This window comes from Bos taurus, chromosome 10, assembly GCF_002263795.3.
Source record: "Bos taurus isolate L1 Dominette 01449 registration number 42190680 breed Hereford chromosome 10, ARS-UCD2.0, whole genome shotgun sequence".
NCBI lineage: Eukaryota > Metazoa > Chordata > Mammalia > Artiodactyla > Bovidae > Bos > Bos taurus.
This window is the reverse complement of record NC_037337.1, coordinates 19,360,420-19,372,651: the sequence shown is the minus strand read 5'-3', so window position 1 is coordinate 19,372,651 and position 12,232 is coordinate 19,360,420. Positions and strand designations below refer to the sequence as shown.

General features: G+C 40.9%; 1 protein-coding gene across 2 annotated transcripts in view; it reads right to left on the bottom strand.

Moving 5' to 3' along the window:
• ARIH1 (ariadne RBR E3 ubiquitin protein ligase 1) overlaps window positions 1-5,327 on the bottom strand; it is a 108,029-nt gene extending 102,702 nt beyond the window's left edge. The window contains exon 1 of one of the 2 annotated variants that reach the window (NM_001081714.2): window positions 4,633-5,327. In NM_001081714.2, the coding sequence (NP_001075183.1) occupies window positions 4,633-5,001 (369 nt within the window). In that variant the 5' untranslated portion in view covers window positions 5,002-5,327. The remainder of the gene's footprint in view (window positions 1-4,632) is intronic. The other variant, XM_005211286.4, reaches the window with a different exon arrangement.
• Between the last annotated feature and the right edge of the window lie 6,905 nt (window positions 5,328-12,232).

The following is a 12,232-nucleotide window of genomic DNA, read 5'->3' as shown; positions in this document are numbered from 1 at the left end:
TCCCACCCCCACAGTTCCTGATTCATGACTAATGCCATAAGTGATTCAAAAAGCACACACACACACACACACACACACACTCCCCCCACCCAACCCAGTTAACCAGTCTAAATTTATCTTGATATGCCCACTTGAGTTCAATTTCATTGAAACAAGGAGGACCTTGAATTCACTGAGGTTTTTTAAAAAGGCTATTAGAAAAATTAAGCATTAATGTAAAAAAGACCAATCTAGTAGTTCAACAGTCCTAAGTTCCCAGATAAAAAAAAAAAGGGAGGGGGAGAAACAGACAAAAACTGAAGGTTCTATGACATAAAAATTAACTTGCCAGGTAGGAAAAGCAGTGGCTAGAACTGATTCCTGAACAAATTACACAATACACTGGACTATGCTACTGCTAAGTCGCTTCAGTCGTGTCTGACTCTGTGCGACCCCATAGACGGCAGCCCACCAGGCTCCCCCGTCCCTGGGATTCTCCAGGCAAGAACACTGGAGTGGGTTGCCATTTCCTTCTCCAGTGCATGAAAGTGAAAAGTGAAAGTGAAGTCGCTCAGTCGTGTCCGACTCTTCGAGACCCCATGGACTGCAGCCTACCAGGCTCCTCCGTCCATGGGATTTTCCAAGCAAGAGTACTGGAGTGGGGTGCCATTGATACTGCCTCTAATTTATGCATGAAACCTCAGTTTAGAAGTACCTCAAATATTTTAAATAAAAAATGGGCAAAATATTAAAGATTTCATATCAACAGCCAACAGGAAACTTGTTGTCTTTTAAAACAGGTTATTGAGAATAATAAATCTTCTAACAGCAAGAAGCCCACCCACTTCTCTTTTGCTTCCTCTCCGATCACTCACATCCAACAGTTCCATGTGCCTCTTCCTCAGCATATCCTTTAAATGTGGTATTCCTAAGGGTTACTTGCCCTTCTTACTCATTCTCCCTGAGTGAGTCAAAATCATGACACTGGGTGAACTATGAACATACCAGCCGTTCAGAACTATCACTGGACTGGCTAAAAATATAAGATGCTTAGGCTCCAATTTAGACTTGACTAAGGGATAACAATCTCTGGGAATTGAGCCCAAGAATCTCTATGTTCCCCACCTCTATATGCTTCTTAGGCAAGAACCACCAGCACACACACAAGGCACAATCAACATTTGCTAAAGAATGCTGTGGAAACAAAAAACAGCAAATTTAAACATCTTTGAATTCCACAGTTATGTAGTGTTAGTTTAATAAATTACTTAGATATTTAGACAACTATATTAGATAACCATTGTAATATTATTAACCATCTTAATATTAACAATGTGAGTTAAATATAGCTGGGTAAATAAAGGACTTTAAGCACTACTCTACCCTTAAGATATGTTACCGAAAACCCCTGATCTTAAAGTTCAAAAGGTAAGTAGCCACAAAGAATTTAAATAAAAGAAAATCAAATTAAACAAACAAAAGTTACAGAGAGCCAGAAAACCAAGAGCTTTCTAAAAGAAAAAGTGTTAACTTGATTGAAGACTAGAACTAACCAGCAGATATCTACAAATAACAGTATTAATCTGTTGTCGCCCAGAAAAAGTAATCAAATTCCCCCAGGGAAGACTCAATTAACTTGGCAAACTTTTTTACATTCAATCTTTTTATCCTGCACATTTATTTTCAAATTCACTAACATACGTGATTCATATTGAAAAGTAATACCAGAAAGAAGGGAATTTAAATTTTTTAGAATTAACAGCAAGCTCCCCAATGTGAACTAGGTTAATAAAACAACGGTTTTTAATTTACTTAAAACTAACTATATATTAAACCAACATTAGATTTAATTGAAAAACCTGTACGACTGATGTTTCAAGGTTTTATGAATATAAACTGGTCTCATAAATCAATAAAAAGATAAACATCCCTAAAGGGTGTAAAATGAGCAAAAGCAAAGGGCAATTTACGAAAGAAATACCACTGCCCAAAAAACTCTTTAAAAATTCAACCTCAGTAGTTTAAAAAAAAAATAAAACAAGTTTAAAAAATGATGACCAATCAAGTACCATGGAGGGAAAACTAGTATAACCTTGCTGAAAGCAGTGTGCTAATATTTATTAAATGGTTAAAAATAAGCAAATGTTTGGCTTAGCAATTTATCCTAACAAAATAAAACATCCAGACATTTATCTGTAAGAATATTCCTAGTCAGGTTTATAAAAGATGAAAACTAGACAATAAAAAGGAAGACCCATAATAACAGATTGACTAAATTAGTTTAGATCTGTAATTGTGTAAGCACTTGAAAAATAGTTACTTATTGACAGGAGAAAGTTGTTGACCTTCCCTCTGTTTTTGCAACCTGCTTTTTTCCTACTGAAAACATAAAAAGAACTTAGTTTTATTCTGTAATTATCATTTTTTAAAAACATGTACAGCTCATCCACACATCTGGAACGATTATTACAGTTCAGATTGTGGTATATCTCTCTCAGTAGCAGGCAAAATAATTATCTTTTTTTTTCCCCTCACCTCATCAGTTTTCTTCTTACAATGTAATGTGTTACCTGTATAACTTGAGTCTAAATCTATTAACATAAATAATCTATAACATAACCAAACCCTAGTTTAGTGCATCATTTGCCCAGTGTATACCATTTCGAGAAAGAAGATCTGGGGTAAATCCTATCCTTTGATCTACTGATCTTTCTAAATATGAACTTTCAACAAAGGAAAAGATACTCATTTCAGCAGTCCTACTTCAGAGCACCCTTAACAAGTAGTAAACTAGGGAAAAAAGAGTTGTTTCCAAAATCCAGCATGAAAACATGGTTAAAGTAGGACACTTAAAAAAATTCTCTAGTATTTTGTAGTTCTTAGTTTAGTTTATCCATGTTTATTCCTCTTCCTCTAAACTAACAAAGAAAAAATGATGTCACATGCATTAGCTACATCTCTGTTCCAGAAGTGACATAAAGAATCTGTAGGGTCTGGCCTCAGTGATTGAGGACACACCTAAGAGCTGAAAAGGCTGTATGAGATTTACATGAAAACACACTACAAGAAGCTAAATAATAAACATCCATGAATTTTAAAAGGTAACTAAACGTGCAAATAAGCCAGGTGATGGGTCTGAAAGCATCAGATTCAATACAGATTTACTATATACTTTATATAATAAATAAACGAAAAGGGACTTCAAGGTTTCACTGTAAACTCAACTTTCCTCAAAAAAAAAAAAAAAATTCTCCATTTAGTGACCTAAGAACTTAAATATTGTATCTGTAGATCAGAAAGAGCTACAAAACTTATCTTCCTTTCACAGCCCTTCAATTTCCTCTTCAGACTACATTATCTATACGAAAAAGTTTGAGATTTCCACTGTTTAGCAATAGCACTAAGTATCACATTTTTTTTTAAACTATTATTTAAAACACTGTCTTCAAACAGGCCTAAATATATGGTTTCATTTTCAAAAGAAAGTTTTTACTAAATACTGTAAAAAATTTATTAATAAAAAAAATCTATTAATCATGCACGCAGTGACATACTGCTTATTTACCAGTGAATATTAGTCAACCAATTTTAAGAGGGGGAAAAAAAAATCACATACCAGAAGGCAATCGTAACCTGCTGCTCACCTATACAGTTTTCTTCCATGAAACTAGTGTTTTCTAAGGGTTATATTGAATCAAGACTCCATTTTTATTCTGCAGTCGTACCCCTGACCCCCTCATTTTTCTCCAAATAAACTGAAACTTTTGATTTTCTAAATCAAATCGCAAAATATGACCCACAAGAAGATTAGATGAGATGCGGTTATCAGTTTAAACCGAGTCCTACTTACCGACAATGAAATACAAATTATCAGAGAAAGGACTCCAGAAGCAGAAAGTCTCTAACTTGCTAACTCACAATAAGAGTCTTGTTCAATATTACACAATAACACTGCGCTTTGCTGTTGTTTGAGCTGCAAAGGCTGGGTATGCAAGTTGCAGCAACTATGCCAACAGCTTCAAGTATGCTACAACTAAGAAGAGTAGCAGTTAGAACCCAAACGAACAGCAAACATTTTAAAAAGATACAAGCAGAAGCCTCAACATTAGAAAAGAAGATCCATCAGCACCTCCCCCAAGAAACAGTTCCCTTCCCCCACTTTTAAGTAGGCACTTAAGACTGCCAAGCAGATCCACTTCTTTATTAACTGGTGCCCACTTGGGGCAACTGTACACCAAGCAAGCCCTCAGGCCTACTCTAACCCCTTCCAAAAGTGCTCAAGTGCGACTGAAAGCCGGGGAAGCCGTCTTAGGGGCCCAGATCTTCTCCACCGCCCATTCCGCCCCGCCCCTGTAAGCTCTCCTGAGACCAGAAGAAGGACACCGGGCCCAGGGACCCGCAGCAATTGCCCGCAAGAGAAGTCTGAGGCGGCCGGAGGCCTCCGCCATAGCAGGACCTGGAAAGCACCGCCCCTAGCGCACCTCCCCACACCCGGCGAATGTCTGCTCTATCCCCAGCAGAAGAGAAGACAGGACCGGGAGGCATCAGGCTAGGCTGCGCACCAGGCCCTGGCCTGCCCCTCGGGGCCGCGCCGACCGCCCGAATCCGCTCCCGGGTCCGGCTCGGTCAAGCTGGCGCGGGGGCCACACTCACCTGGATGACCTCGTTGACCTCCCGGATACATTCCACCATGTGTTGCAGAATCTGCTCGGCCGTGAGCACCTCGTAGCGGTAATCCTCCTCCTGCTCATGCCCCGGCCCGCCGCCGCCGCCGCCACCGCCGCCGCCACCTCCGGGCCCCAGAGCGCTGCCGCCGCCGCCGCCCGTCTCCCCGCACAGCAGTCCGTCCCGCTCCCCGCCAACGCCCAGCCCCGGCTCCACCAGCTCCACCTCGCCCAGATCCAGGTTATCATCGTCCGGCTCATCGTCGTCCTCGTCCTCCTCCTCCTCGGCGCCGCTGTCCTCCTCGCTGCACTCTTCGTCCTCGTCGAACTCGTAGTTGTAGCCCTCGTCCGAGTCCATGGCGCGACGCGCGGAGGCCCGGCGGACGCTGGCCCTGAGGCGGGGAGAGGGCGGGGACGCCGAGGCCCCGGCTCTCGCTCCGGCTCCGGCTGATGTCCGGACGCAGGCCTGGCTCCGGCCCCGCGGGCCGCGGCTCCTCCCCGGGCGCGGCGGTTGGCGGTTGGCGGCTAGCGGCGGCGGGGAGGGCGCGGAGGAGGGAGGGAGGGAGCGAGGGGGCCGCTTGCCGCCCGCCTCAGTCAGACGCGGCTCCGCTCAGGCCTCCGAGAGAAAACAGTCCCCAGCGCCACCTCCACGGCCGCTGCTACCGCTACTGAGCCAACAAAGGGGCGTGCGTCACCGCGTCGCGCTGCGTCGTCGCGTCACTGCTCTTGACGTCATCGCGCCCCGCCCCGCCGCCCCTGCGTGGAGTGCGGGGAGACCCCACGGCCTAGGTTTGCCCGGGGAGCGCGGCGCCCCGGGAATCGCATGCTGGGTTCCGGCTGTGGTCGCTGTTGGGGCCCTCAGCAGCGAACAGAGTACTGGAGGAGCCTATGGCCGTTGGTCGCCGAGAGCGAGAGGGGGCCTGGTCCGCCCAGGTGGTGGATTTTTCCGCAGGCCATGATGATCCAGCCCCTCGCGCAATCCTTTGGGGAAGGCGGCCTTCCCCCAGGGCCAGAGAGACCCTTCCCGCCGGCCCGGGAGTGATTCCAGGAATACCTCGGCTGTTGAGCTACTGTTCCTGTAGCCTGGGCTACTCAGTGGAGTCTGTTTTATGCAGAACCTCTAAGCTGTGTTGCTGGTGAACCCCGTTTTAAGTAATTAGATTGTGTACTCTCCGGACATGCTGTGATTTTTAAGTCGCCTACAGTGACGTCATTTAAAAGAAGCGTTTCCTGAACTCAGGTTATCAAGCACTATTCAAGGCACTAAACTGTTAAAAGTCATGGCTTGTCTTAATTGAGTACTGTGTAAGATTTTTACATACATATTTCTTATCTTCATGGAGCCACAGTACCCATTTTGTACCTGAGACTGAAAGGGAAAGAGACTTGAGGAAGACCACGGAACATTTGTCCTATGTTTTAGCACCTGGGTGACCTTAAATAGCGATCATAAAAATAATTTAAAATGCATAATATGTATTATATGCTTCATTATATATAAAATGGGTTGTAAGATAATACAATGGAGACAATACTAGAAATACATACAGGGACCAAATAAAGCAGAGAGAGAATGCCTGTCTCCTATCTGGAAATGTGTTGTGTGAGCTGAGTGTTGATAGATGGCCAGGAGTTTAACAGAGAAAGTAGGGAAGATGATCTAGCCTGAGAAAATAACAAAAGCGAGAGCACAGTAGGCATAAGATAGTTTAGTTTGGGGAGCTTAAAATGCAAGGAGGGTAAATGACAAAATATCAAGCAAGTTGTGAACAAGAGAGGAAGAGCATTTTATGCCATTCTAGTAGACGTAAATCTTTGTAAACAGGACAGAAAAGCCAGAGAAATATTCTGAAGGAAGAAGAGGCACGAGAAAACTTACTCTTGGGATAACAATCCTCTTGAAGGATTGGCCCAGATTGGAAAATTTTTAAAGTCTGAATCCCTAATTTACTGATAAATCTTACCTTTCAACATACAGTTTCCCATTGGAATCTGATTTTGAAAAGTGAAAAATACCTTTATAATGGAAATAAGTCTTACTAATTTGTACATTTCGTAAAGTTTTTAATAATAAGATTTCCTAAAATACTCCAAGGATTTGCAAATTAAAACTTACATTTTGTGTCTTGGTCCTTTCTTGTTTTTATTTTAGCAGTTCTAGGTAGTTGCCACACCTGGAGCAACCTAAGAATACTAGCAACCCTTCTCTCCACCCCATCCCTGTTCTTACACACCTAGAGAAAATTCAGCAAGGCTTGACAGTACCCTAAACTCCTTTACCCCATCTTTTTTTCATCCACTCCTATATTGACTGAACCCTACCATCCATAGCCTCCCCTTTGATACGGAGCAGCTGACCACTACTGGAGAAATTTCCATGATCACATGCATTCTGTTACTAAATTCCAATCACCTACCACACCTGATGCCTCAACACCCAGCAGGCCTGTTAAATTTTTCTAAATTGTTCTGCCACTCTAGGCAACTCTTTGAAATCTTCACCAGTTTTTTTCAAATCCCCAACCCTGCCCTTCCAAATCTGCTCAAAGTACATGACTACATCACAGAAATTTGAAATCATAAGGACCTCTGTGACTGAAGCATACTGAGCAAAAATCGAATGTTAAAGGATGAAGTCAGAGAGGACAAATCAAGGTAGAGGGCCAGCAGGACCTTGTAGGGCATCTTAAGAAGTTTACATTATTACAATGGAAATCATTAAAGGATTTTAAACAGAAGAATTAAATAATATGCTCTCTTTTTAAAAAAAATAACAGTGCTTTTTGGAGAATAGACTATGAAAGCAGAGACCAATTAGGAGGTCATCTCAGAAGTCGAGGTGAATAATGCTAATAGCTTAGGCTAGAGTTGTGACAGTGGGGCTGATTTGAAAGTGGAGCCAACAGATTTGCTGATGGCCTGACTGTGAGGTTGATAAAGGATGAGGATGCCTCCTAAATTTGGGGTTTGAGCAACTGGGTGAATGGTGGTGTTTACTGAAACGAGTTAAAAATGATTGGCTTGTTAGACATTGACGTAGAGATACTGAGAAGGCAGTTTCACATACAAATATACAAGACTGAAGGTCAAGAGAAGGTAGGGCTAGATAGAATTTCACCAGTGTTTATGTCAACAATGTTGAGAAGCAGCCTAGGAAGGAATAGAGCAGAATTTACCTCTGCCCCTCCAGTTGCTGTCTGTAACTTTGAACAAATTACTGAACCTCTCTAAGCTTCACTTTGAAGTGAAGTTAGTCGCTCAGCCCTGTCCTACTCCGCGATCCCAAGGTCTGTAGCCTGCCAAGCTCCTCTGTCCGTGGAATTCTCCAGGCGAGAATACTGGAGTGGGTTGCCATTTCATTTATTCCCGACCCAGGGATTGAACTCACGTCTTCTACATTGTAAGCAGAGTCTTTACCATCTGAGCCTCCAGGGAAGCCCAAGCTTCACTTTGGAGGATAATTCCCTATTCTTATAGAATTATTTGTGAGTATCAAATGGAATAATGTATTTAAAACACTTGACACAGTGCCTGGCACATAGTTATATGTTTACAAAATTAGAACTTTTAAAAGTGTTGTAAGTCACCTTGCATCTTTGGGGGAAAAAAACTATAAATTGGATTTATAACCTTGTAGTTGATTTTATTTTGATTTTACATAAATGTATATGGCCTATGTCATCCTTGTTTTCCAAGGAAGAAAATTGGCATGCTTTTTTCTCAGAAACTGTTTCCACAGTTTGATGACTCCTTTTTGGTCAAAATCATAGTGCTTCTGAATTTTGGGGTCTCCTATTCATGGGTATAATGAGATTTTCATCAATATTCCATAGACATTTTAAAAAATATCTTAGAATCAGGTAATTGTATAGGGATATTAAAGGAAACCAGTATAACAACTTCTCTCTGGCCCCAAATTGGCCAAGGGATGACCCACATACAATGTTTTTTTAAGTGACTTGATCTTAAAGGTATTGCCTGGGTCATTTATTTCTCAGGTATGGTGATTACTGGGTAGAAGTACAAGAGTCTGTAAACAAGAGGCTAAAACAAGTTCCTTGAAAAAAAAATAGGCAAGTTAATATTTCCTTGGTGCCAAAAGAATAATTGTTTTATAATTATTCACATTGTCCCCATGTCCTTTTTTTTTTTAGTATATATTTATTAAATACCTACTCATGGTGTAAAACTCCATAAATATTTATATGCATACAAAATAGTTATGAACTAAATTCCAGCAGGAAAAATATGCAAGTGCTTTTCAGATAAATAGAAATTAAAACAGCACTGGACTTTTTCAAAGGGCAGATAATAGAGCTGTAAGCTATGGAAAAACGTCTAGCAATGGCAGGGCACTAGAGTGACCAACTGTCCCTGTTGGCACACATGGGAGTTTCCTGGGATGTGGAATTTTCAGTGCTAAAACTGGGAAATCTCACACAAATTGGGACGTGGTCACCTCCCCCAAAATTCTTACATGATTTAATCAAAACACTGTTTCCAAAACTAAATGGAAATAGCAAATTATCATGCATCACTTTTTGCTTTTTTTTTTTTTATGTTTTAATTGTTTCTGTGTTTTACCAGGCAGGAGGTAAAAAAATGAAATTTTAATATAAATTTAATTTAAAATTCAACTTTAACAAAAGTGCAAAGAGATTCTAATAAGCTAATTGAATACTTCGCATTTCTTTAAAACCATCTGTGTACTTTGTATTTTATTACAAGCAACAATTAAATGTTACACCATTGTTGAGAGGTAGATCTTATCATACCAGTTCTATGTGGTAAATAATATAAGGCAGCTTAGAGAAATTGAGGTTGTATGCCTCATTAGAAGTCTGGAAGAAATAGGGATAACCAAAAATGGAACCTGATATTTTTGACTGCAACACCCTAAGATACACTCTCTACCTTATCTTGTTCTTCTAGCATACAGAATTGGAGATTTTATTATTGAACCAGAGATTTTATGCAAGTAATTATCTACAATGTGTGGTAAGATAATGCTGGATCTAGGAGGAGAATTCATGCACGCCCTCCTGCAATTAGACAAATTTACAATGTACAAATGTCTGTTTCCCATGATTGCAAGACACATGTATTTCACCTAATTGTGTACTTATTACAGCAAAAAAATAGCAAGTGATTACCACCACCCCAGAAGTAAACATGTTTGTCCTAATGATTTAATCATTTGATGAAAAAACTGGTTTTATAACAAACTTTGCAAAAGATGGCTTCTCTGATTTACTCTATCTATTGTGTTGCCTTGTGGATGCATTTGAATGAATGGGCAAAAAGTGAGCAAATATATTATTGTCTACTGTATGCCAGAGTGAGTGCATGTATATTTTAAATTTATTCCTTATGATCTCATGAAGTTGGGATTCTTTTTTTTTATTGAAGCATAGTTGATTTACAATGTTATGCCAATCTCTGCTGTACAGCAAAGTGATTCAGTTTTGCACACATATACATTCTTTTTTAACAATATTTTCCATATGGTTCATCCCATGAGACTGAATATAGTTCCCTGTGTTATACAATAGACTATGCTGTTTATCCATTCTAAATGAAATAGTTTGCATCTAGAAGTTGAGATTCTTAATTTTATAGGTAAGGAAAAAGACAAAAAGTAATTTGCCAAGTTTCACCAGCGCTTTCACATCCAAAATTTCAGAGTTCAAGTCCTCTGTTGTTTCCACACAATTCTCAGTAATTGTAATAAGATCTTATTCCTTTTTCTAAAATATGTCTTTGTATTTGTTGTACTGGAGTAATTGCTATCAAGCCTACTTGTCCAGACTGGCAGCATAAACATTGACAGTATGCAATGTTTTTTTCCCCCTGGAAACAGTTAATAAAAATAGAATAGTGAATAAACAGATGTGTTATCCTCAATTAAAATAGTCTCACTTTAATCTTGCAGATACAGTCTTACTGTTTTTAATAAAATGTTTTAAAATACATGGCACTTTTTTGGTCAAACAATCAATAGTTATTAGTGACTATTCAGTGCAAAGCACCTAATCATTCTACAGAGCTTGGAAAGGAAGAACCCTGAGAACACCTAAGAAATCATTGTTTAAGGGAAAGAGACAAATTTAAAGGAAAGTTTAATGATAAAAATGTAACTATGACAAAACAAGAAGAATGGCACAAATGTTAAGTGCTAAGGAGTTTACAAAGGCAGAAGACACTAATCTGAGTTGTTCTAAGACAGTAGTGGCTTCCCAGATGGTACAATGGTAAAGAATTTGCCTGCACACATGAGATGCAAGAGTCCTGTGTTTGATCTGTGGGTCAGGAAGATAACCCCGCCCCCGCTCCCCCTCCCCGACCCTGGAGGAGGGCATGACAACCCAGTAATCTTGCCTGGAGAATCCCATGGAGGAGACTGGCAGGCTACATTCCATAGGGCAGAGTCAGATACAACTAGAGCGACTTAGCATGTTTATTTCCTCTGCATGACATCCTTTCCAATCACTCTACCCCCAACTAACCCATATGCTTCAAGACTACTATGTATCACCCGTTACTGACACACTTCCAAGCTTTTGATCATGTTGGAATGAATTAATTTAAACCTAAGTTGGGAAGATTCCCCTGGAGAAGGATATGGCAACCCACTCCAGCATTCTTGCCTGAGAATTCCCATGAACAGACAAGCCTGGTGGGCTACAGTCCATGAGGTCGCAAAAGAGTTGGACACCACTCAGCGACAAAACAACAAAGCTAAAAACCAATAGACATTGCCTTCTTACTTCAAAAATGTGTTGATTGAATCTTGCTGACATTATATCAAGATTAGTGTTCAGTTCAGTCCCTCAGTTGTGTCGGACTCTTTGTGACCTCATGAACTGCAGCATGCCAGGCCTCCCCGTCCATCACCAACTCGAGTCCACCCAAACCCATGTCCATTGTGTCAGTGATGCCAGCCAACCATCTCATCCTCTGTTTTCCCCTTCTCCTCTTGCCCTCAATCTTTCCCAGGATCAGAATCTTTTCAAATGAGTCAGCTCTTCACATCAGGTGGCCAAAGTATTGGAGTTTCAGCTTCAACATCAGTCCTTCCAATGAACACCCGGGACTGATCTCCTTTAGAATGGACTGGTTGGATCTCCTTGCAGTCCAAGGGACTCTCAAGAGTCTTCTCCAACACCACAGTTCAAAAGCATCAATTCTTCTGCACTCAGCTTTCTTTATGGTCCAACTCTCATATCCATACATGACCACTGGAAAAACCATAGCCTTAACTAGATGGACCTTTGTTAACAAACTAATGTCTCTGCTTTTTAATATGCTGTCTAGGTTGGTCATAACTTTCCTTCCAAGGGGTTACCTGTTAATTCTTCTAGGTCTCCATGAAAACTTGAGGGTTGTGTGCAAGAGGAGGAGGGGATTTGATGTACATGTTTTCCATGGCATCCCTCATCTAGGGTGCCTCTAGTGCAAATGCCCAACCCACTTCTCACATCCCCATGGGGACCTCAGCTTTTAATAGTTCATGGCAAGGCAGGATTGATGTTGGAATTCAGTACATTGGACACAACTGATACAATGCTGCCTATTTATGAGTGAGTGAA